This window comes from Atractosteus spatula, chromosome 17 (assembly GCF_055471065.1).
Source record: "Atractosteus spatula isolate fAtrSpa1 chromosome 17, fAtrSpa1.hap1, whole genome shotgun sequence".
NCBI lineage: Eukaryota > Metazoa > Chordata > Actinopteri > Semionotiformes > Lepisosteidae > Atractosteus > Atractosteus spatula.
In genome coordinates, this window is record NC_142722.1 from 5,743,436 (window position 1) to 5,768,827 (window position 25,392).

The 25,392-nt window shown below is 40.9% G+C and overlaps 5 protein-coding genes across 5 annotated transcripts; all 5 read right to left on the bottom strand.

Moving 5' to 3' along the window:
* Positions 1–4,148: 4,148 nt before the first annotated feature.
* On the bottom strand, positions 4,149–5,428 carry LOC148818925 (uncharacterized). Its single transcript, XM_088935307.1, has 2 exons — positions 4,563–5,428; positions 4,149–4,218 (listed from the first exon to the last, which is right to left on the bottom strand). Exons 1-2 carry the CDS (start codon positions 5,426–5,428, stop codon positions 4,149–4,151), a joined length of 936 nt encoding a protein of 311 aa, XP_088791433.1.
* A 1,435-nt stretch (positions 5,429–6,863) lies between these two features.
* On the bottom strand, positions 6,864–10,287 carry LOC148818926 (uncharacterized). Its single transcript, XM_088935952.1, has 2 exons — positions 9,421–10,287; positions 6,864–7,298 (listed from the first exon to the last, which is right to left on the bottom strand). Exons 1-2 carry the CDS (start codon positions 10,285–10,287, stop codon positions 6,864–6,866), a joined length of 1,302 nt encoding a protein of 433 aa, XP_088792078.1.
* A 3,196-nt stretch (positions 10,288–13,483) lies between these two features.
* Positions 13,484–15,166, bottom strand: LOC148818927 (uncharacterized). The gene is made up of 2 exons (XM_088935953.1): positions 14,301–15,166; positions 13,484–13,553 (listed from the first exon to the last, which is right to left on the bottom strand). Exons 1-2 carry the CDS (start codon positions 15,164–15,166, stop codon positions 13,484–13,486), a joined length of 936 nt encoding a protein of 311 aa, XP_088792079.1.
* Positions 15,167–18,573: 3,407 nt separating this feature from the next.
* LOC148818928 (uncharacterized) lies at positions 18,574–19,443 on the bottom strand. Its single transcript, XM_088935313.1, has one exon. The coding sequence runs from the start codon at positions 19,441–19,443 to the stop codon at positions 18,574–18,576; it is 870 nt and encodes a 289-aa protein (XP_088791439.1).
* Positions 19,444–22,731: 3,288 nt separating this feature from the next.
* Positions 22,732–23,601, bottom strand: LOC148818929 (uncharacterized). The gene has a single exon (XM_088935955.1). The coding sequence runs from the start codon at positions 23,599–23,601 to the stop codon at positions 22,732–22,734; it is 870 nt and encodes a 289-aa protein (XP_088792081.1).
* Between the last annotated feature and the right edge of the window lie 1,791 nt (positions 23,602–25,392).

The window sequence follows — 25,392 nt, forward strand, 5'->3', positions numbered from 1 at the left end:
ATTAATAAAATCTCCCCAAATACCCATCTGATCTATTGCTTTATTTTGAGATAATCGTTTTGACAAGAAAAAGCACAATACATGTTTTATGATCCTTATTCGCTTATGCTAACCAAGATGGCGTTTTAAAACAAAGCAGAGATTAATTAAAAGTATTAACTTTAAGCACATTTGAAGTGCTGGAAGAGCATTTTCACCTCGTGGTTCGCGTTAGCAACTTCACTGATATTTTCAGCTCCCCTTCGTTCCACTCGATATTTCTTCAAAATGTTTGCACCTTGTTTTGCAGTCTAGGACGATCCTGAAAAGCCACACAGCGAGATAGCGCTCTCAAGTTCACGTGGGTATGCTGGACGGGTACGGCGCAAGTCGTCAGCGAAGCTGCCCGCCAGGGACCGCCGGCAGCCTGGGACATCTGGGTGCAGCTCTCCGAGGGGATTCCTACGAGCAGGCTCCCGAGGAAAGGGGGTTCTCGGGACCTCGGCCCGGCGGACGGGACACTCGATTAGGCGGGGGGTGCATGCTGGCGGACTGACAGACCGACGCGCTGGACACGGACGAGCCACCCACATCCACGACCAACGATAACCGGGAGCGGAATTCCAACACGCAGGCCCAATCAGGGGGCCCAGGAGAGCTGGTCGATTCAAGGCCCACGCCCTTAGTGTGTGTGTGTGTGTGTGGTGGGGGGTGGTGGTATCTAGACCTGTCCTACGCTGTCAACTCGGAGCTCTCCCGAGAAACATCTCCCGTCCGAAGATGGCTGGAGCGCCTGGGCGCGGTGGGCACTGGGTACCCAGGCGCCATCTGCACCAACAGGGGGAGACACCGGCGGAGGACGGGTCACGCTCACGCCCGTCAGTCGAGGGCTGAGCACGGAGCCGGGACCCGAGAGCACAGGGCTGCGGGAAAGAAATGGACTCCGCTGGGAAGTGAAGGGGGAGACGATAGGAAGTGGAGAGGAAAGAGTGACTAGGCGTCCAAGACAAATGGGCGCTGAAACCGGGAAAGAAGAGCTCCGACGCGGCCGAGAGAGAGAGCCAGAGGAGAGAGGGGCAGCAGGGGAGTTCGGGCTGCCTGGGTCGAGGGTCAAGAGCGGCAGGAGGCGCCGGAGAGAAGCACTGGGGCAAGCGGAGAGGGGCGCAGGATTGAGTGGCGTGGGCTTGGAGCCGCCGTGCGCGGTAAGGGCTGAACAAGGGAGCGTAGGAGCAGCGCGGCAGGACGAAGGACGAAGACAGGAACAGAAGAGCGAGAGATGCAGGTTAGTGACCGGCGAGGGGTCCTGGGGTTCTGGACGACTAATGCTCCCACCCTCTCCCCCCGGAATGCGAGAATTGAACGAGGCGGTGCTTCGGCATTTTACAGGAACAGGGAAATAGAGTAATTGAAGCCCTAATAGGTAATTAGATAGGGTCATGGGGAAAGTGCATCAGGTCAGAGCGGCAAGCCCTGGGAGAGCTCGAGTCCTCGTGAGGATACTCCGGTTTCCCAGGGCAACTGGAGGACGGCAGTCGTAAAAGGCATGATAATTGATATTTTAATGTTTTTAAATTTGGAATGGGTTTTCTCGGGTATCAATCGATGAAGTCTCAAAATAGCGTTGTGAAATACCTACTCAACATGGCTCACTGTAGCTGTTCCTTCTGACTCGAGCTTTGTAAAACGTGTTCCTCTTTTTATTGAGGGAGAGTATTGATTTTGAATTTCACGAAGAATACGTTGCCACGGTACCTTGGGGCGAAAAAACAATTTAGCAACAGCTTAAAGCTCAATTTGCCTATAAATTGCTTTCAATTTAAGGTCGATTTTTTAAAAAAAATCTTTTCATATCTTAAAGTGTCTGTATATACTGTATGTGTTTAAACTGATATCTGAATCCATATTCACCAGTTATTCAACAGTCACCACACAAATCGTAATAAATTCCGTAATAGAAAAGAAAACAATTTACACGAATACGTAAGAATGTGATGAAGAAAGAAGAGAGCTATTGGTCATTTGCAAAAAAAAAAACTGAACAACACCAACAGGCTGTAAAAGTGCAATGTGGCAACCTTACAGTCATGGCCAGAGGGTCGTTGGCGTTGTTCTTGAACTCATATCTTGACTTAATAATTTCAATCACTAGAGTACAGTAAAAGCGAGGAGTCCAGAGCGCCAGGAAGCAGACTACCACCACGATGATGAGTCTCAGGGACTCTTTCTTGCTGTCTCTCTGTGGACCCGGCGGCTCGCGAGAAATCTGGTATTTAGCGATGAGGTACAGTTTCACGTTCATCAGCACTTTCACGATTATTATTGCCTGAAGCGATAAAATACCATAAGCGTTTATTTTGGCAGCCATTTCGATAGGAATGCTTTTCTGAACCAATAAGAAAAAGTTAGTGTAAAACCAGCAGAAAACACAAACTCCTATAACTATAGTTCTTGTTATATAATGACTGTAAGTATAAGGATAAACTACTGCAAGGAATCGATCCACCTGTGCAAACATAATGGTCAGAATATTGACTCCCAGTAGCGAAGGCACTATGTAATAGGTGCCGTTCCTGGACGGATAGCCCTCCTGGACATCAAACAGTCCGATGTAGTAACCACCTACCCCGGATAGTGTGTCACTTATGCTGGTGTTCAGCATGAAAACAAAGCGATTTTGTACTCGAAGTGACTTCTTAGAAATAATGCCAAATACAGTCGAGCCAGCCACTAGAACAGAACTGGTGGCAGATTGGTTTAAAAAAATGAGTCCACCGCTAACGGCACAGTGAGGTTCAGACACATCATTGCGTGGTAAAATGAGCATCTGGTGATGCTGCTCTTGAGTTTTAATAGATGAACTCGTTGTAGCAGATAATTCGTGTTAACATAATGTTATTATGTCTGAGGCTTCGGGTCTCCTGAGATTAACTTGATATGAAAGAAGTTTAAGGTAGTCTTTTCAGGGAAAAACGACAGATGGATAAAAAACAGAATGTCTTTTACTGGTTGGGTTTTCTCATATGTCTAGTAAATAGACGAATAAACGATCCTTCATCAGAGATAAAATCAGTACTGTGCGCAACAGAGATTAAAGTGTTAATTTACACGTTTTATTTCAGCTCGGTGTACACAGCTTGCTGTTCTGTAGAGGCTGCAGAAGAGTTATCAAGCAGATAACCGTGTAATACCATGAAAATATTTCATTTATTAGCGCTTTTCAAGGAATCCGCGATGATGTACAGTACGATGGCAAAAACGAAGCAAACTTGAATATTAAAGTATTACTGAACCTTAATTAAAATTAGACGTTATTATCAGTCGAGGTTTTAAAAATTATTTGAGTCGCTAATAGACCGAGCAATATGTTTCAGAGATTTGGAGCTGTACACACGGTTATATCACCCAACGAACTGTCTAGGTTAAAAGCTGGGTCTCGTGGTGTCTAAAGGCTACTGGTATAGCAAGTTCAGAGAAAGGAAACGTATTTTGACCCCTGTGACAAACATGTTTTGGACAAATGAATTTTTAAACATTTCCAAAAGTTTTTATCATTACTGTTCTATAAAAAAACTATTCACTGAGTTTAAAGCCTTTTCCATGGGATGTTGCTCCTCATTTAGGCACTGTAAGAACCTAAAGTTTTTCATTATTAAGTTTTACCTTATATAAAGTCTGTTTGACAAGAGCAAAAAATAAAATATATACTTGAACTTTCATCCGCCTATTTTCAAACTGCTTCATCCAATTCAGGGACGCGGGGCAGCCAGAGCCTACCCTGGCTAGCAACGGACACAAGGCCGGGTACACCACGGACGATACGCCAGTCTGTCGTAGGGTACGCGCATACAGACCCTTGCACCTAGGCCCAGTTGTCACAGAAGCTAATTAACATACCAGTATTTTTTGTGACTGTGGGTGAAAACCCACGCAAACCCAGGGAGAATACAGAAACTCTGCGAAGACGGCAATTGAACCCAGCGCCCAAGAACTGCGAGACAGCAGTGTTAACCACTGCGTCACTGTTCCGTCTCTCCTGCGTCTTCATATTCTAACGAAAACGACGTCTTAAAACATAGCAAAGACATCAAGAATAAGTTAATGAAACGTAAACATTTTAAACTTCACAAATTTGCCTTTTTCTCTTGGATTGCTGTAAACCGTGTCGTCTTTCAGTTCCCCTTCGTTATGCTCGGTATTTCTCCATACAGTTTGCAGCTGCTTTTGGACTGTGGGCCGGTCCTGGAAAACACGCAGAAAAAGGGTTTTAGATATTTCATCTAAAAGAACGGCTGGCAAGCCGGAATGATTCGTCTTCTGGTCTGGTGATTCTCTCGCTATTAGGCTGGATCCTCTGCAGAGACAGCCGACCCGACAGGTCATTTTCGGACTCATTAAGCTTTCTTCTTTGTGCGAAAAATCTATGTGCAAATAGTATCTTTACGTCCAGTATATAACATATTTGAGTACGGAATGTTCAACAGTGATGATTGACGATATTTTGAGGATTGGTTTCAAAAGCGGTTTGTAAATGCACTTCCCAAATATTGTATGAGATTTAAATTATCCCTTGATACAGTTCTTACCTTTTCCTCAGTGGAGGACAGATTGTCCCCAAAACCGTCTTCAGCACAGCCTCCCTGAGAGCGGGGCTCCCCCAGATGTACAGCCCTGGGGTGCAGGTTGAAGTGAATCGTAACATCATGGCCAGAGGGTCGTTGGCGTTATTTTTGAACAAATATCCAGATTTAATAATTTCAATCAACAAAGTGCAGTAAAAGTAAGGAGTCCAGAGCGCCAGGAAGCAGACTACCACCACGATGATGAGTCTCAGGGACTCTTTCTTGCTGTCTCTCTCTGGACCCGGCGGCTCGCGAGCAATCTGGTATTTAGCGATGAGGTACAGTTTCACGTTCATCAGCACTTTCGCGAGTATTATTGCCTGAAGCGACAAAATACCATACGCGTTCATTTTTGCAGCTACATCGACGGTAACGAGGTTCTGAATCGTTAAGAAAAAATAGTTGTAAAACCAACAGAAAGCACACACTTCTATAACTACAGTTCTAGTTATATAACGACTGTAAGTATAAGGATAAACTACAGCAAGGAATCGGTCCACCTGAGCAAACAAGATCGTAATAATGTTGACACCCAGTAACGTAGACACTATGTAATAGGTGCCGTTCCTGGACGGATAGCCCTCCTGTACATCAAACAGTCCGATATAATAGCTGCCAAACCCGGATAGTGTGTCACTTATGCTGGTGTTCAGCATGAAAATAAACCTGTTTTGTGTTCGGAGCGACTTTTTACAAAGAATACCCAGCACCACCGCGACAGACACGAGAACAGAACTGGTGGCAATTAGTAGATTCGTTATAATAATGAAATAATCTGCAGCATTTTCAAAATCCACCGCTAACGGCACAGTGAGGTTCAGAGTAACCATCGCTTGGCGAAATGAGTACTTGGCAAATCCGCTCTTGAGTTTTAATAGGTGAACAGAGCGCAGGAGATAATTATTCCCAGCAGAAGTGTCAGCATGAATTAAATTCGAATCTTACAGTGATAATTTAGTTGTCTTTTAAGCAGGATGTGAAGTGGATACCCAGCAGAATGTTCTATTCCTATGAGGTTTTCTTTTTTTAGTTTTTCGTAATTAGAAGAAATGAAGGTCATTAAGCACCGAGAATCGCAGCACTTCACAGACACTGAAGTGTTTAAGTTATAAACAACTAAAAGCCCCTTTGAGCATACTGTGCCAACAAAGTATAGAACAGAAGCAAAAAGAGGAATAGGAGAAAAAACAATGAGCAAAAGTATTTGATAACACCAAGATTGGTATTAATGCTGTTTTAAGATTTTTAATCAAGTTTTGAAAACCTCACAGAGTCTCTCGCACATGGAGCAGTGTCCACAGAATCAGAGCTGCACACAATACACCACAAGTTGTATTGTCCACGTAGTGGATCTTTGCGCTCAGTACACTGAGGCGGGTAGATACATCTGGGCTGAAGTCAAGAGCTGTACTGGACTCATCTGTTAAGTGTTTCAATTAAACTGGAAGTTGAGCTTTCAGTGTCTTTTATTTGAATGGGAGAACTTGAAAGTCCAAATTTCACAAGGAGCACAGGAGCAGCAAAATTCCACACCTACTGAAACCTGTTCCTTTTCTGTAGCGATGGGAGGGTTTTTAATCTGCTGTAACAATTAGAAATTGGAACAGCAAGTTGCGTGAGTGCTTTGACAACTGTTTGGAGTCAGTCAAACACAATAACTTACATTCTCACAGACAAATTCTAAATATAATTTATACAACACCAAAACATGTACAACAAACCAACAAGAGTAATAGAATATTCCTGTGAATTGATCTGCTGTGATATGAAAGGTTGATCATTCATGTGGGGACAACAAAGATCAGAGTTAATAACTCAGGTGGGGAGCTGCGTCAGCATGCGTAGGCTGCAAAGGAACAAGTAATAGGTTTATTCCATGCTGAAAAAAAGAAGAAAGAAAACACAACGTTTCGGCCGTGGAGCCTTCTTCAGGTGTGTTAATAGAGTTAATAACTGTAATGTGTTATTGTCAAACTCATAGGTTATGCCAGTCTCATACAGTTAAATGAGAAATGTGCCTTTACTATTGTTGTTACGATGTCTGAAAGGTGACGCACGATGGGAGTGGATGCAGTGGTGTTACAGACCCAAGAGTGAGGGCGTCACAGTCCTGGGGGGCTGGCCGGCTCTTTGCACGTTGGGCGGTAGGCAGGCTGTCACAGAACAGGACCAGCCTGGGGTGGCACTGGGCAGGGTGCTTTCAGCTGGTCTCTAGGTGCAAGGGCCTACCGGGATTCAGACACTCCATGGCTAATGTGTGGACTCCTAGTGGCAGGGCTTCAGGAGCAGGGGCCGCTCGGATATTGAACAGTCTGCCAGGACCTCACAGGATACAGGCAGGTGGGCCGAAGATGGACACAGGGAAGGAGTGCAGGGATAACAGGAGCAGGGCAGAGGAAAGCCGGAGAGGCTCCAGGGTGCAGTGCAGGGCTGAGGGATGTGGCACAGGGGCCAGACAGCATACTCATTGCTGGGGTGGTGACCATCCATTCCTGGCTGACCAGCGTGTGCACTCTTCATGAGACCAGGCCAGCGCACACCGTCGGGGTGCGTAGAGTGAGACCCCACAGACCAGGCCGCGGGAGGCATCGTGTGAGGTCCGAGTCTGATGAAGGGTCCCGAACTCTGCAGCCCGGAGGAGCCCTGGACAGTACAGCTGCGAGCAGTGCTCCCAGGCAGAGCCTGGGCAAAACAGGAGTACTGAAAGCCAAGAACAGGAAGGGCCCAACGGGGACACCATAAGGTGGCTCACTAATGAAATGCAATACTAATTGGTCACTTGATTGGCAGGATGACTGCCATGCTGGATAAGCAGCCGGTCTGATGGATATCAATGTCAGACTGCTGAAGAAACAGCAAGCAGGTTATAAATACCCCAGAGCACCTCGTAATGTGAGACATTTCATGAATGCCAGGTGCTCTGCATATCCTGTCTCTTCAGCGTTCAATGTAGAGCTGCAGCTGGGATGTGCCCCGCTGTGATGCGGCATGACAACCGGAAGAGTAACACCCCCCACTTAGGAGTCATTTCTCCCGGCACGGCTGGATGGGGAAAAGCACTCGTATTCCTGGTCCATTGACGCACGCTGGGTCTGTCTGGTTGATTCGGCATTCAGTTACAACTGTGGCTGACAGACCGAAACCCAGGCAATCTGGGAGAGCTGAGGAGACAGAAGAACAGAGCAGGCTAGGAGTGTCCCAGCGCACAGTTGTCTGGCTGCAAGTAAGTCAGGAAATGGGGAAAACCGTGGTTTGTCCTGGTTACAGATTTTTAGTGAGTATAATTGGATATTCAGAATATTGGCAAAAAGAGTCTTGCTGTGTTTATTTCATTGATTTGGCAATGAAACACAGATCTCTTCTGGTGCAGAAAGAATATCGTGGGTACAGTTCTCTTCTTTACCGAGTCATTCTCTCTGTCCGGCGTGTTGGAGAATATGGAAGGCCTAACTCGGGCTACTTGCAGTCACATGGCGGATAAAGTCGGAAATTCCAGGTTAGCTGGAAAGAGCTGAGCCAGTGAGTTAACCAACAAAATGAGCGGTGTTCACTCGGGTGTCACGATCGTCGTCCCTCCTCTAGAGGGCGCTAAATACGCATTACACGGGAGTCTGAACTGGCTTCCGTTACAGCAGTTCCCTCATTGGTTGACCATCATTTGGGTGATGGAGAGTGAGCTTTGACCTGTTGTCTTCGGCAGAAGCCGAATGGCAGACTGAGGGTAGCCAGGCTGAACATGTATCATTTGGGTGTTTCAGAATGAGCACAGCTTTACAAGGTCACTGGTCTCTGTTTCTTAGACGGGCACCTTTTGGCTGCATTCCTCTGCTTTTACACAGAGGCCTAAACTGCTTTGTTAAGGCAACAGGAAAATTAACACTTAATTCTAAATGGAATAATATGCTTCACCACTACATAACTTAGAAGGTAACAAGTAGGTAACAACATACTCTGTCTAGAATATTTTGAGTAAATATATTTTCCGTGCTGAGGGATGACGATCGTGACAGCAACAAAACAAAACGTAATTTCTCTTGGTTATTCTGGACCTCTCTCGGCACTCTCCAAAAGAAGGAAGAAATTAAAGACATCCTGGACAGAAAAGACTTCAGATTTGAAAAATGAGTGGAAGAAAGTAAACAGAAGATGTATACAATAAATTGTGGTGTGCAAGTTTTCCAAGTTTGCGTTATCTTTTTTTGAATTAAGAAAAAAATGTTTTTTCTGTTTTGTACTCTATTACTATTTTAATCAAATTTAGTGTTAAAAATGAGGCAGAGACACAGCTGGTGAAATAATGAGAATTAGCCTTTTTCAGTTTTTAAACATGGTCTTAAAACATGGTGCCTGCTGTTTTCAGTTCACGTTGGTCACACACGGTATTCCTTCGGAATGATTGGACTTTCTTGCGGAGTCTGAGACGAGCCTGGAAAACCAAATACATTTATTTTAGATTTGTCTTATAGCAATTAATTTTTCATCATTCACTTTGAGTATAGGACAGGGTTTGGTTTCAGAATAGCCATTTCAACAAAAAAATAAACAACTGAATTGGGTTTTTTTTCTGCTATGTGTCTTTAGTTTTGAAAGACTGGAACTGGGACATCTTAGTATTTAAAAAGAAAAAAAAATCACCTGTACAGTTCTTTCAACTGTTGTCTTGCCCGGCGATCTGTGTATATATAATACCTTTGATTATTTATGTCACAATCTAAACATAAAACGTTCTTAGAGGAATAAGCGCAAATTAGGGACCGATCAAACAATTTTATTTTAATACGGTTTAGATTGTATTTTTTTCTTCTCTTGCTGTAATTCTTACCTTTTTTCTCGGTGGGGGACACACTCTCCCCCACACCGTCTTCAGCACAGCCTCCCTGAGAGCGGGGCTCCCCCAGATGTACAGTCCGGGGGTACAGGTTGCAGTGAACCGAAACATCATACTAAGAGGGTCGCTGGCGTAGTTTCTAAACATGTATCTGGACCCAATAATTTGAGCCACAATAATATAATAAAAGCGAGGAGTCCAGAGCGCCAGGAAGCAGACTACCACCACGATGATGAGTCTCAGGGACTCTTTCTTGCTGTCTCTCTCTGGACCCGGCGGCTCGCGAGCAATCTGGTATTTAGCGATGAGGTACAGTTTCACGTTCAACAGCACTTTCAGGACTATAATTGCCTGGAAGGTCAAAGTGCTGTAAGCGCGTATTTTCGCAGCCACATCGACAGTAAGGAGGTTCTGAATCGTCAGCATGAAGTACGTGTAAAACCAAGCGAAAAAGCAAACTTCTATAACTACAGTTCTAGTTACAAAACGGTTGTAAGCATAAGGATAAGCTACAGCAAGAAATCGGTCCACCTGTGAAAACAAGATCGTAAGAATATTAACACCCATTAGCGAAGGCACTATGTAATAGGTGCCGTTCCTGGACGGATAGCCCTCCTGCACATCAAACAGCCCGATGTAGTAACCACCTACCCCAGACAGAGTGTCGCTTATGCTGGTGTTCAGCATGAAAATGAATCTGTTTTGTGCTCGGAGGGTTTTATTCCAAAGAATACCTAACACAACCGAGCCAGCCACGAGAACAGAACTGGTCGCAAATAGCAGATTTGCTATAAATATGAAATAATCTGCAGTTTCAGTAAAGTCCACAGCTAACGGCACCGTGAGGTTCATCGACACCATCGCGTCGTAAAATGAGCATCTGGCGATGCTGCCTTTGAGTTTTAATAGGTGAACAGAACGGAAGATATGATCCTTTTCATTATAGTAATTGCACCTTCGAGGGTTCACATCTCCTGGGAATAATTAACTGGCGAACATGGAATCTAAATGTTATGTGCATTTTGGAGGCTGATAATTTGGGGAGGTTGTTTCTGATATTCAACTGAATATAACTGACAGAATTTACTGAAAACTGTGAAATGGGCGATGAATAAACATTGCTGAAATAATTTCCCTTCCGTACAGAGAGAAAACCTACAGTATAATGTTGTATTTATAAACGCACAGTTGATGACTGAGGTTGAGCTGCAAATTATTCTCTTCTGAAGAAACTGCGGAATTCTATTATATCGTTCCTCATATTTAAATGTTATTTGTCTTAAATGTCTTTCCGCTTTTTAGACAAAATGAGTATTTTGTGTTAGTTGTATTTCTAAATAGAAAATCTTTTCAACAGAGCAGTCAATACTTAGGAAGTACCGTTTTTGAACACAAGATGGCTCTGTAACCCATAATAATGTTTCATGTATCTTGGAGTTTTCTACGGTGTCCGAAGTCTGTGGCTGAGCAAGACAGATGTATTACGTGAAGTACACTTTATATCCTGATCAGTACAAAATTTGTCAAGCGTACTTATACGGAATATCATTTGGCTGTGACGCCTTTTTTTATAACAATTAATTCTCAAGAGACTGTGTGGTGACTGATAGTTCACGTGTCACTAGATCAAGTGATCTCAAGCCGGTGGGGATCCAAAGAGAGCTTTTTAGATACAGCCAATTAGAAATATGTGCAAATATTTCTGTCTGTAGGGCAACGTTTTTACAGCTATTTATGACAAGAAACCTGACACTCGCACTCTAATCGAACGTCTCCCGATATTTGGTGTTTTAATTACTGAAGTAGTAGTAGTTGCATGTGCTACTAACCAGCAAATTCTTCGAAACAAAATTTTAGTTAGCAAATTCTCCTAGACAAAGTCTCACCCCAAAACAGTAATTTAATCATAGAAACCTCGACACATCCTCGTCCTGTTTTCAACCACCCTTTTGCGCTACGCTGGATTTTCTGCTTTTCCGATGGTCAGACATAAGCATCGACACAGCCTTGGTGATCAAAGTGACTTGCGTTGTCATCTTTCTTCTGCGAGAATTTCTCTTAAACGAGCTCGAATAAGTGTCACTGTGTGACAGTCAAATCCGAGTGTGAATCTGGAACATCTTAACTTTCTGATTCGCCATTTTTAAAGTAAAAAAATGTTTTATTGGTATAATTTCACAAAAAGCAATTGAAATTAAATTAAGTCCAATATATATAATTATTGGTCCATATACCAAGGGGGTGAGATTTATGATAACTGGTTAACTGATAGAGGGTGATGGTTAAGAACCACCACAAGACAAATGAATTATTGAAAATGAAGCACACGTTACATTCTGAGCATTATTATAATTTTAAAGAATTGTTATATAAAATATAATTTACCTGTGACACCTTTTTAAAAAAGTGTTACATAACAGAAAGCTAACAGAGAGTGAACTCTCAGCTTTTGATTGAGACACCTCATTGGTAGTTCAGGTGCCTTTTGTGCATTGCTGAAGGTAACAGCTGACCTGGCTAATGTGTCAATCCAAAACAGTCTCAGTGTGTCAATCCAGACAGTGGTGGATAAAAAGGGAAACCATGTGGGATGCTCTCTGCTGTCACATTAGATGCCCAGTTCAGGAGTTCAGATCACCGGTTTTGGGGATCATAAGTCTAATAGGATTAGGGTTTCTCTTTATCTGTGTATGCTTTCACCTGTCCATGTGACTTCCTCTCTTGGTGACACTTCACTGGCAAACAATTCATTTTACAGCTGATTTGAAATATCTTTCTGCCCTTTAAAACCTTAAGCAGGCCGGCGCCTCTGTATTACAGGTGTCTCCCTGTGTCCCCCAGGTCCATGTCCTGTAATCAGTGTGAGCAGCTCTTGTGTCCTTTCCTAAGACCAGGCTGTGAACTGCAGGGAGACGGAGGCCCTGATTTTCCACTCTTGATAACAGCTTCACGGAAAGAGTGCTAAGAGTTTGGATATAATTTTGGATTTTAGGCAGATGTTCAAATTCATGTAATCTGTAATTTTCCAGCCAAATAGAAACAGACAATCAATATTTAAGTTTACTTACATAGCTTAAGTTGATCTTTTTTTTTACAAATATTGAATATGCTGTTTAATTGTAACGTTTATTCTCTTTAGTAGAGTCCTTACCAATTTTGGGAGATTAGGTCATAATTCTCTGTATGCTCATGTCAGCAATAAGGCTGTGGATGTCTTTATTTCATTCCAAACTCTGAGGCACCAGTTATTTTTAACAAATTAAATAATACATTTTCTTTATGTACCTTGTACTGTAGCACATAGCATGACTCAGGTTAATATCAGCCATGCACTTTCAAATATACTTTAAAATACTTACAAAGTTTGAATGAAGAATTGGAGAGGATTGCTTTTCAATCACATAACACTGCATTGCACTAATTTACCTTTAAAATGATAATCATCGTTTCTTGTGTATTCTCATTAGCATTTGCCTTGTTTGATGCCTTGCAGTGCTTGCTCTATACATATAAGGTGGTGGTTGACAGATTGATGGGGTGCAATAATAATAATAATGATGACACTGATGAGAAAACTAATACTCAAAGACAGAAACAAGATCAAAATCAACAACAACTATTATTCAATTTCACAAGACTACAGATGATACCTTTCTATAAATTCTCATATAGACTCCTCAGATTACTGGTATTTAATGATATCTAAATTCATGCACACATAGAAATTGACAGTCAGGGCACAGTTGTTTAGAGGTGTGTAATCTTTATTGTGACAGTGAATTGCTGTTGCTGTATTTAGGCATCGCAGGCTGCCTGTCTGGTCTCCTTTGTCTTCTGTAGCTTCTGTAGCTGAGATCACTTACTGAACAGAGTCCCTAGATCACAGTATTATTTAAAACCATTGATTCACTGGTGTAAACCTCATTTTGCCATTTTTATTTCAATGTGTAGTAGATTTTCTAAGAAAAAAATTATTATAAGATGTATTGTGAAAAATGTAAGAAAATGAAAATACCTGCTCTCTAGGATTGTGTACAGTTATCAGACCGATAACATCTCACTTCCTGTTTTCTGCTCTATGCATTTTTCCTAAATATTTGAAGTTTCTTTCGGAATCTTGGCTGATCCTGGAAAACACAAGAAAAATATTTTTTATGGGTTTCATATAACCTATTTTATAGCAATGGTTTCTAGTTTGTTGATCTTGGCTCTGAAGAAACCCCAATGGATTTGTTGTGAAGTGAACTTTAGTCATCTCTTGAATATACTGATTCCTCTGGAGTCCTTAAATTGAACTCTTGTGTTCTAATTTAATGCATCACCTAATGTATCCTGACTCGCTCTTCTAAGATAAGCAACATAGAATGCTAAGTCAAGAGTGTTTCTCACTTGGCTGAGGGAGAGTTGGTTCAATTTCGAATGCATTTGCAAAGGGAATACAAAAAAATCAAGTATTAGCCTATTGTATGTAAAGAAATTTAAATCAAATTAAGATAACATACATTTCTTTTGTAAAATAGAAATAATTTTTCTATCACTACATTGATACCTTGATAAAGTTATACAACCTGCATATGTAAATATAATTTTCATTTTTAATTGTGATATGTTTTAAATTCTTTTTGGAGGTATGCTACAGATCTATATTTATACAAAAACATTCATTAATCATATCGCGAACAGAACACTCAAACGACATGCTCCTTTAGGAGAGCAAAAAACTTCCAAGAAAAAATGTTTTAATTGGGTTTTTATAAGCAAATTAAGGGACAAAATATGCGATTAAGAGCTTAGCTGAAAACAACAGTGGAATCACAAGGACTAGAATTTATGCAATTTACAATATAGTTATTTTCTCTTGATACAGTTCTTACCTTTTTCTCAGTGGAGGACAGACTCTCCCCCACACCGTCTTCAGCACAGCCTCCCTGAGAGCGGGGCTCCCCCAGATGTACAGTCCGGGGGTACTAGTTGAAGTGAACCTTAACATCATACTAAAAGGATCGCTGGCGTAGTTTCTAAACATGTATCTGGAGCCAGTCAGTTGAATCACCATAATGTAGTAAAAGCGAGGAGTCCAGAGCGCCAGGAAGCAGACTACCACCACGATGATGAGTCTCAGGGACTCTTTCTTGCTGTCTCTCTCTGGACCCGGCGGCTCGCGAGCGATCTGGTATTTAGCGATGAGGTACAGTTTCACGTTCAACAGCACTTTGGAGATTATTATAGCCTGCAAGGTCAAAACGCTATATGCACGTATTTTTGTAACCGCTTCGACCGTAACGAGGTTCAGAATCGTCAGCAGTAAGTACGTGTAAAACCAAGCGAAAAAGCAAACTTCTATAACTACAGTTCTAGTTATAAAACGATTGTAAACGTAAGGATAAGCTACTGCAAGGAATCGGTCCACCTGTGAAAACAAGATAGTCAATATATTGACACTCAGTAGCATAGGTACGATGTAATAGGTGTCCTTACTGGACGGATAGCCCTCCTGCACATGAAACAGTCCGATGTAGTAACCGCCTACCCCAGACAGACTGTCACTGATGCTGGTGTTCAGCATGAAAATAAACCTGTTCTGCGCTCGTAGCGATCGTTTACAAATAATACCCAACACAACCGAGCCAGCCATGATAACAGAACTGGTCGCGATTAATAGATTGGTTATAAAAATGAAATAATCTGCAGCGTCATTAAAGTCCACCGCTAACGGCACAGTGAGGTTCAGAGAAACCATGGTGTAGCAAATGAGTATCTGGCGATGCTGCCTTCGAGTTTTAATAGGTCAAATGAAGACACGAAATGATTCTTTTTGACACGGTAATTGCACATTTGGGTCTTCTGACCTCCTGGGAATAATTATGTTGTGAATGTGAAATCTTACGCGGAGGATAACAGATGGATAAACAACAGAATATAATTTACTTAATTTGTTTTATCAGCTTTCGTAAATGATTAAATTGGCGATTGATGAATGTATTAGCTTGTAAGTAGAAGAAACACTCAAGATGTCGCATTTACAAACGCACGGCTGGTAACTGAGAAGGAAATGTGTACTCCGCTGGAAAAAAAAAATGCGGTTTTTGCTTTTCTCGTGTGTATGAAAAGATTAGTGCTATTCAAACAACTTTGAAGTGTTTCATGACTTGGTCTTTCAATCAGTTGTGTTTCTAAACAGACGGTTTCAGTTGATCTGTCAATCCTAAGGAAATGTCCATTCTGAATACATGGTGGATCCGTAATCCTTAATAACGTTATTTTACTTTGGGTTTCCCCAAGTATGAGACTTCTGTATCTGGGCAGGAGAAGCGTATGATGAACGTTACACATTATATCCTCATAAGAAATATCCTCAAATTGTGACATTTGTTAAGAAAAGTTACTCACAGAAAGCTGACGCAAAGTGAACTGATAGAGAGGACTGATGCACAGTCCATATGCCTCTAGTGTATCACTGAAAGCAACAGCTGCCCTGGGTAATTTGTACAGGCAGCTTCCCACACCTGATACAGAGCTTCATCAGTTCATCCTGGGTCGGGGGTCAACTGTCACCATGGAGATGTGAGAAAACCGACAGCAGGAGATCAGGACTCTTGTGCCATGGATCTGCATCAGCACATATAACATACCTGCCCATGTGACTGTCACACAGTGACACTTCTTTGGCTATCAGTTAATTTTACAGGGGCTATTAGAATGATTTTTTTTTTCCTGATTTGTAAATCTTAAAGCAGTCTTGTGCCTCTGTGTCTTGGGGGCTGTCTCATACCCCTGGAGTCTGAGCACTGTGGTCAGCACATGCAGGTCTGGTCTTTTCCTAAGGTCAGAGTGTGAACTGTGTGGAGAGAGAGGCCTTGATTTGCCACAGCTGGTAAAACGTCTTCTGCAGGGCAAAACTACTTTTGAGAAAGTTGTGATAGTTTACCATTTCTTCAAATCAACTATTTTTGACAAATGCAGCCCCTTTGAGCATAATGTAGAGTTCTATTTGCTCAGATTAATCTATTCTCTACCCTTGTCCTTTAGAGTTGTCCTGTTCTATGTTAAAATCGATCTTCTCAATTTACTGCTCTTGATAAGGAAATTGGTCTTACTTATGTTCAATATAATGTTTATCTTTCATGTTTAAATGTTTTAGTAGAGCCCCTGATTGCACTGGGAGTTCAGGTCAGATGTCTGAGTCTGCTCATGTCGGCTCTGAAACTCTTGCATTCTTGACTCACTTATTCATCACTCTGAGTCAGAAGGAAATTTAAAATCAAAATGCTCAAGGATTAGATTTCATATAAATCTTTAATCATTTAATGTGCACTGTAAAGTACATGAATGACTTGCATTGATCATTTTAAATGTATTTGTTGATTCATCTATCTTTTATTTGTATATACAGTATATTGCTCATTATTTTGCTGTTAATATCTGGGGTTGTAATGATGATGATGGTGATGCTACCTTTTCCTGTGATGACACCCAGACTCTCTAAATAAATGGTTTTTAATAATGGTTGTAAATCCACACACTCGCATTCACATAGCAAAGCTCACAGAGCAGGCAGTGCAGCGTGAGCTATAGCATGATTGTAAAGGGCTGCTGATCAATTCAGGAACCCAGAGCTTTGCTCATTCAATGAAACCTGTGTTTATTCATTCACTGAAACCTTATTTGACCCTATTAAAATAGTTATTAAAAGTGGCTGATGCCTTTATCCAAGGACGGTTCATGTTAAAACAATTAGAGAAGTTACATGTCCACAGCGATCAGGTGAAACCTGAAGGAAAATTGAATTCTAGTTGCTTAGTGACAGGCGTACACTTGATAACAGCAATGCAGTGTCCCATTCAGAAAAACCTTTAACCATTCAGTATATACATTCTGTTACACAAATTAGACTAAAACTCTTTATCAGACTGTTGCATCCAATAAGAAATATACATAGGATATGTAGTCTTTATTTTTGCCTCTGTGTGATTTGATAATTGCTCATATCAGGGATTCAGAGAACACAAGTGGTATGATGTTTTGAAATAATTCAATTCCAGCACTAATTATGAAATTAAACAACAGCAACAAAACAAAATGTAATTTCTTTGTGTTATTCTTGACCCCTCTTGGCACTTTGTGAAGTTACTCTCAAACATTAGGAAGAAAATAAACGAATTCTGGACAGAAAAGACTTCAGATTTGAAAACTAAGTGGCAGAAATTAAATAGAAGCTGCGTTTTTTTGTGTACATTTTGTTAAAAAGTCAAAACTGTAGACTTTCTACTCGAATAAAATGTGGCGTGCAAGGTTCCTTACTCTCCGTGTTTGCGTTATATTTTTTTTAATTAAGAAAACATGTTTTTTCCCTTTCGTAGTCTAATATTTTAAACATTTTAATCAAATTTAGTGTTAAAATGAGGCAGAGACACAGCTGGTGAAATAACGAAAAGTAGCCTTTTTCAGTTTTCCTGTGTCTAGGAAGGTCTTAAAACATGGTGCCTGCTGTTTTCAGTTCACCTTGGTCACACACGGTATTCCTTCGGAATGATTGGACTTTCTTGCGGAGTCTGAGACGAGCCTGGAAAAGCAAAGGAAAATTAATTTTAGATTTTGTCTTAAAGCAATTCAGTTTTCGTCATTTATTATGAGTGTGGGAGAGGGTTTGCATTCAGAATAGCCATTTCAACAAAAAATGAACGGCTGAATTGTTTTTTCTGCATTGTGACTATTCAGTTTTGAAAAATTGAAACCGAGACAGCTTATTGTTTTCACAGAACTAATGTACAGGTGATTTGATTTCTTTCAACTGTTATCTTGCCTGGAAATCTGTGTATATATAATTCCTTTGATTATTTATGACACAATCCAAACATAAAATGTTCTCTTGGAGGAAAAAGCGCAAATTAGGGACCAATCAAACAATTTTATTTTCAGGTGGGTAGCTGCGTCAGCATGCGTAGGCTGCAAAGGAACAAGTAATAGGTTTATTCCATGCTGAAAAAAAAGAAGAAAGAGAACACAACGTTTCGGCCGTGGAGCCTTCTTCAGGTGTGAGAGAGACAGGGCAGTAGGCAAAGGTAAAGTAGCGGGTAAAGTAGCGGTAAAGTGAATTTTATTTTCATACGGTTTAGATTGTATTTTTTTCTTCTCTTGCTGGAGTTCTTACCTTTTTCTCAGTGGAGGACAGACTCTCCCCCACACCGTCTTCAGCACAGCCTCCCTGAGAGCGGGGCTCCCCCAGATGTACAGTCCGGGGGTACTTGTTGAAGTGAACCTTAACATCATACTGAAAGGGTCGTTGGCGTAGTTTCTAAACATGTATCTGGAGCCAGTCATTTGAAGCACCATAATGCAGTAAAAGCGAGGAGTCCAGAGCGCCAGGAAGCAGACTACCACCACGATGATGAGTCTCAGGGACTCTTTCTTGCTGTCTCTCTCTGGACCCGGCGGCTCCCGAGCAATCTGGTATTTAGCGATGAGGTACAGTTTCACGTTCAACAGCACTTTGGAGACTATTATAGCCTGCAAGGTCAAAACGCTATATGCACGTATTTTTGTAACCACTTCGAACGTAACAAGGTTCAGAATCGCCAGCAGTAAGTACGTGTAAAACCAAGCGAAAAAACAAACTTCTATAACTACAGTTCTAGTTATAAAACGAGTGTAAACAAAAGGATAAGCTACAGCAAGGAATCGGTCCACCTGTGAAAACAAGATGGTCATAATATTGACACTCAATAGCATAGGTACGATGTAATAGGTGTCGTTACTGGACGCATAGCCCTCCTGCACGTCAAACAGTCCGATGTAGTAACCACCTACCCCAGACAGAGTGTCACTTATGCTGGTGTTCAACATGAAAATAAACCTGTTCTGCGCTCGTAGCGATCGTTTACAAATAATACCCAACATCACCGAGCCAGCCACGAGAACAGAACTGGTCGCAATTAGCAGATTGGTTATAAAAATGAAATAATCTGCAGCGTCATTAAAGTCCACCGCTAACGGCACAGTGAGGTTCAGAGAAACCATGGTGTAGCAAATGAATATCTGGCGATGCTGCCTTCGAGTTTTAATAGGTCAAATGAGGACACGAAATGATTCTTTTTGACACGGTAATTGCACATTTGGGTCTTCTGACCTCCTGGGAATAATTATGTTGTGAATGTGAAATCTTACGCGGAGGATAACAGATGGATAAACAACAGAATATAATTTACTTAATTTGTTTTATCAGCTTTCGTAAATGATTAAATTGGCGATTGATGAATGTATTAGCTTGTAAGTAGAAGAAACGCTCAAGATGTCGCATTTACAAACGCACGGCTGGTGACTGAGTAGGAAATGTGTACTCCGCTGGAAAAAAAAATGCGTAATCCGGTTTTTGCTTTTCTCGTGTGTATGAAAAGATTAGTGCTATTCAAACAACTTTGAAGTTATTCATGACTTGGTCTTTCAATCAGTTGTGTTTCTAAACAGACGGTTTCAGTTGATCTGTCAATCCTAAGGAAATGTCCATTCTGAATACATGGTGGATCCGTAATCCTTAATAACGTTATTTTACTTTGGGTTTCCCCAAGTATGAGACTTCTGTATCTGGGCAGGAGAAGCGTATGATGAACGTTACACATTATATCATTACTGGTATCGAATTCCAAAAGGATCTTTATAAGAAATATCCTCAAGTTGTGAAAGATTTTAAGGAACTTTATTCACAGAAAGCCGACACAAGGTGAACTTATAGAGAGGACTGATGGGTAGTCCATGTGCCTCTAGTGTATCACTACAACACAGCAACAGCTGACCTGGCTAGTTTGTCAATCCAATTAGATTGTACAGGCAGCTTCCCACACCTGATACAGAGCTTCATCAGTTCATCCTGGGTCGGGGGTCAACTGTCACCATGGAGATGTGAGAAAACCGACAGCAGGAGATCAGGACTCTTGTGCCTTGGATCTGCATCAGCACATATAACATACCTGCCCATGTGACTGTCACACAGTGACACTTCTTTGGCTATCAGTTAATTTTACAGGGGCTATTAGAATGTTTTTTTTTCTGATTTGTAAATCTTAAAGCAGTCTTGTGCCTCTGTGTCTTGAGGGCTGTCTCATACCCCTGGAGTCTGAGAACTGTGGTCAGCACATGCAGGTCTGGTCTTTTCCTAAGGTCAGAGTGTGAACTCTGTGGAGAGAGAGGCCTTGATTTGCCACAGCTGGTAAAACGTCTTCTGCAGGGCAAAACTACTTTTGAGAAAGTTGTGATAGTTTACCATTTCTTCAAATCAACTATTTTTGACAAATGCAGCCCCTTTGAGCATAATGTAGAGTTCTATTTGCTCAGATTAATCTATTCTCTACCCTTGTCCTTTAGAGTTGTCCTGTTCTATGTTAAAATCGATCTTCTCAATTTACTGCTCTTGATAAGGAAATTGGTCTTACTTATGTTCAATATAATGTTTATCTTTCATGTTTAAATGTTTTAGTAGAGCCCCTGATTGCACTGGGAGTTCAGGTCAGATGTCTGAGTCTGCTCATGTCGGCTCTGAAGCTCTTGCATTCTTGACTCACTTATTCATCACTCTGAGTCAGAAGGGATTTTAAAAACACAATGATCACATTTGATATAAATCTTTAAATTAATAATTTCATGTGTGCTATAAAGTACTTGCGATGGTCATTTTAAAGGTATCTGTTGATTCTTCTATGTTTTATTTGTATATACTGAATATATTGCTCAGTATTTTGCTGTGCTCACCCTGACTATTAGTATCTGGGGTTGTAATGATGATGATGGTGATGCTACCTTTTCCTGTGATGACATACAGGCTCTCTAAATAAATGGCTGTTATTAAGCCCAATATGTAAATCCACACACTCACATAGCGAAGCTCGCAGAGCAGCCAGAGAAGAGTGAGTTGTAAATTGGTTGTAAAGTACTGCTGATTAAATTAAAGCTTTGCTCCTTCAGTGAAACCTGTGTTTGTTCTTCTACTGAAACTTTATTTGAACCTAATTAAATAGGTTAATTACAAAACTGGCTGATGACTTTTTCCAAGGAAGCTTAATTTTAAAACAATTATTGAACTATAAAGATACTGAAGTAGTCTACAGCGTCCACAGTGATCAGGTGAAACCGGAAGGAAAATGTGATCATAGTTACTTAGTGACAAACACGTTTGATAACAGGAATGTAGGGACCCATTCAGAAAAAAAACTTTAACCTTTCAAAATATACATTCAGTTACACAAATCAGACTGAAAACACGTTGCATCCAATAAGAAATATATATATATGGGGTTTATAATTCTTATTTTAGTAATTGCTCTTATGAGGTGTTCAGAGAACACAAGTGGCCTGATGTTTTCGAATAATTAAATCCCAGCACTGGTTATGAAATGAAACAGCAGCAACAAACCGTCATGTCCTCTTGTTAGTTTTGACCCGTCCTGACGGTGTGTGAGGGTCACTCTCCAACATTGGGAAGGAAATAAAGGAATTGAAAAAGAAGGGACTGTTTCAGTCTGGACAGAAAAGACTAATGAGAAGCAGAAATTAAATAGAAGATGTATTTATAGTGTAACTTTTGTGTTAATTCCACTGTTAATATTATTTAAAAGGCTGATCACTAATAGAGATTGCACGGACGTGAATAAAACATTCCGCCCAAATAAAATACGATGTATTCATATTTCCTTTACATGCTTACATTTTTTTTAAAAAACGAACGAAAAGTTTTGTTGTTGTTGTTGTTGTTGTTGACTAAACCAGTAATCAAATTAAGTATTAAAATAAGGTACAGACACAGCTGAAGACGTAGTGAAAGAGAAGCCATTTCAGTTTTGACGGTTGAATGCTTTATCTTGAAAGCTGGTAAAATACGGTGCCGATTGATTTAAGTTCCCCTCTTTTCAGCCGGTATTCATTTAAAATGTTTGCTCTTCCTTGTGGAGTCTGGGAGGACCCTGGAAAACCAAATAGATGTTAATTTTTGGATAAGCCTTATGTGAATTTTGTCTGCATATTTTAAAAAGATTGAGACAGTATTTGCTTTCCGAAAAACCATTTAATCCAAAAACAACTGACTGCCGAGTTGGTTTGTTTTCTGCTTTGTGAGCTTTTGGTTCCGAAATGTGAGACAGATTATTATTTGCACCAAAATATACAGTTCTTTTTTTACTTTAAACCGTTTTGTATTATTATTATTTAAAAAATGTGTATGGTATTCATACCAATAATGATTTCTATCGCAATCCAGACATAAACATTTTATGAGGTATCAATCAAGTATTTTATATCCAATTAAGGATTTTGTTTCTCTTACCTTTTTCTCAGTGAAGGACAGACTCTCCCCCACACCGTCTTCAGCACAGCCTCCCTGAGAGCGGGGCTCCCCCAGATGTACAGTCCGGGGGTACAGGTTGCAGTGAATCTTAACATCATACTAAGAGGGTCGCTGGCGTTGTTGTCAAACATGTATCTGGACCGAATCATTTGAAACACGATAATGCAGTAAAAGCGAGGAGTCCAGAGCGCCAGGAAGCAGACTACCACCACGATGATGAGTCTCAGGGACTCTTTCTTGCTGTCTGTCTCTGGACCCGGCGGGTCCCGAGCAATTTGGTATTTAGCGATGAGGTACAGTTTCACGTTCAACAGCACTTTCAGGATTATGATTGCCTGGAACGTCAAAGTGCTATATGATCGTATTTGTGCAGCCACTTGAACAGTGACGAGGTTCTGAATCGTCAGCATTAAGTACGTGTAAAACCAAGCGAAAAAACAAACTTCTATAACTACAGTTCTAGTTATAAAACGATTATAAGCATAAGGATAAACTACTGCAAGGAATCGATCCACTTGAGAAAAAAAGATAGTCAGAATATTGACTCCCAGTAGCGAAGGCAGTATGTAATAGGTACCGTTTCTGGAAGGAAAACCCTCCTGAACATCAAACAGTCCGATGTAGTAACCACCTACCCCAGACAGAGTGTCGCTTATGCTTGTGTTCAGCATGAAAATAAACCTGTTTTGTCCTCGGAGTGTTTTTTTGCAAAGAATACCCAACACAACCGAGCCAGCCACGAGAACAGCACTGGTGGCAATTAGTAGATTGGTTATAAAAATGAAATAATCTGCAGCGTCATTAAAATCCACCGCTAACGGCACAGTGAGGTTCAGAGAAGTCATCGCGTGGTGAAATGGGTATCTGGCGGATCTGCCTTTGAGTTTTAATATGCGGGCTAATCGCTGGAGTAGGTCCTTATTCACACTGTAATTGCACTTTTGGGGTTTTGAGACTCCTGGGAACAATTAACTTGGCGAACTTGCATGAAATTTCATGGCGTGTCGCCTTTGAGGGAAAATAACCGTTGGCTGCTCAATAGACTATAATGTACTTAATATATTCTAACATCTTTTGTAAATAGTGGAATGAGTAATTAAAGAACTAAAGTGAAATCGATTACTTTTTGTACAGAGAATAAGTTTAAATGTATTAACTGTATAAAAGCACGATCTGCCATATTCTCATCTGAATCTTTTTTCATAAAGTTAGATGTTTTCAACTGATTTGACAATGCGTCGCTAAAAAGTTAGTTTTTAATAGAAAAGTATTTCAACTGAGCAGTTAGTCCTGAGGAAATGCCGTTTCTGAACACAAGATGGCTCTCTAATCCACAATAATGTTTCATACATCTTGGTTTTCCTCCAGTGTGACATCTGTGTCTGAACAAAACGAATGAATTATATGAAGTACACATTATATCCTCAGCAGGATAAGAGTTTTAAAGAATAGTGATATAAAATATAATTTACCTGTGAATGTTACATAACAGAAAGCTGAAAGAAAGTGAACTCTCATGTTGTTGACTGAGACACCTCATTGGTAGTTCAGGTGCCTTTTGTGCATTGCTGAAGGCAACAGCTGACCTGGCTAATGTGTCAATCCAAAACAGTCTCAGTGTGTCAATCCAGACAGTGGTTGATTAAAAGGGAAATCATGTGGGATGCTCTCTGCTGTCACATTAGATGCCCAGTTCAGGAGTTCAGATCTCCAGTCTTTGGGATCATAAATCCAGTAGGATTAGGTTTTCTCTTTATCTGTGTATGCTTTCACCTGTCCATGTGACTCCCTCTCTTGGTGACACTTCACTGGCAAACAATTCATTTTACAGCTGATTTGAAATATCTGCCCTTTAAACCCTTAAACAGGCCTGTGCCTCTGTATTACAGGGGTCTCCCTGTGTCCCCCAGGTCCATGTCCTGTGATCAGTGTGAGCAGCTCTTGTGTCCTTTCCTGAGACCAGGCTGTGAACTGCAGGGAGACAGAGGCCCAGATTTCCCACTCTTGATAACAGCTTCACGTAAAGTGTGCTAAGAGTTTGGATATAAATTAAAACCAAAGAAGTGCCTGCATGCAATAATAATGCATTAGATTATTTGACCTCTGACCGTTATTAAAAGTTCTGTGAATGTGTCTCATTGTTTAGAATACCCAGGAATAGCAACTTCACACAAAAAGATTAGTCAGTGTATATTTTTGATCAGGAAGCTGAAAGAGCCTGGGTGAGTCATAACGTTTTTGAGAGGGTTTATAGAATGTTAGTAAAAGCATTCTTACTTTTGGAATCACTATCGTATGGTAGCCAGAGTATTATAATTAAAAGGAAATAGCCAGAATTGTTAATATTGCTAGTAAAATAATTGGCTGACTAGACACAGCTTAAAGAGTTGTATTCTATCACGGTTTGAAGGAAAGCACAACTTATCATTGATGTCCCCTCCATCTTCTTCAGTATTCCTATTTTCATTTGCTATAGTACCTGCAGGAAGGTGGTTTAGAGTGACTTTTGTTCCCTGTGCAAGCGGAATATTAAATGCAGGTAAGTGTCTGTTTGCTGTATGAAGCTATTGGTTTAATTGTAATGCTAATATGGGCAGACTGAAAGGTGTGTATGAGTATTGCATGACTAGGACTGT

What these genes read in the sequence shown, in the direction of transcription:
- LOC148818925 (XM_088935307.1), bottom strand. Translation starts at nt 5,428, where the DNA reads ATGGTTACTCTGAACCTCACTGTGCCGTTAGCGGTGGATTTTGAAAAT. An exon ending in TGTCCTCCACTGAGGAAAAG is followed by an intron (nt 4,219 to 4,562) that starts GTAAGAACTGTA and finishes CGTGTTTTCCAG; the next exon opens with GACCGGCCCACAGTCCAAAA.
- LOC148818926 (XM_088935952.1), bottom strand. Translation starts at nt 10,287, where the DNA reads ATGGTGTCGATGAACCTCACGGTGCCGTTAGCTGTGGACTTTACTGAA. An exon ending in GTCCCCCACCGAGAAAAAAG is followed by an intron (nt 7,299 to 9,420) that starts GTAAGAATTACA and finishes CTTGGCTTTCAG; the next exon opens with TACTCCTGTTTTGCCCAGGC.
- LOC148818927 (XM_088935953.1), bottom strand. Translation starts at nt 15,166, where the DNA reads ATGGTTTCTCTGAACCTCACTGTGCCGTTAGCGGTGGACTTTAATGAC. An exon ending in TGTCCTCCACTGAGAAAAAG is followed by an intron (nt 13,554 to 14,300) that starts GTAAGAACTGTA and finishes TGTGTTTTCCAG; the next exon opens with GATCAGCCAAGATTCCGAAA.
- LOC148818928 (XM_088935313.1), bottom strand. Translation starts at nt 19,443, where the DNA reads ATGGTTTCTCTGAACCTCACTGTGCCGTTAGCGGTGGACTTTAATGAC.
- LOC148818929 (XM_088935955.1), bottom strand. Translation starts at nt 23,601, where the DNA reads ATGACTTCTCTGAACCTCACTGTGCCGTTAGCGGTGGATTTTAATGAC.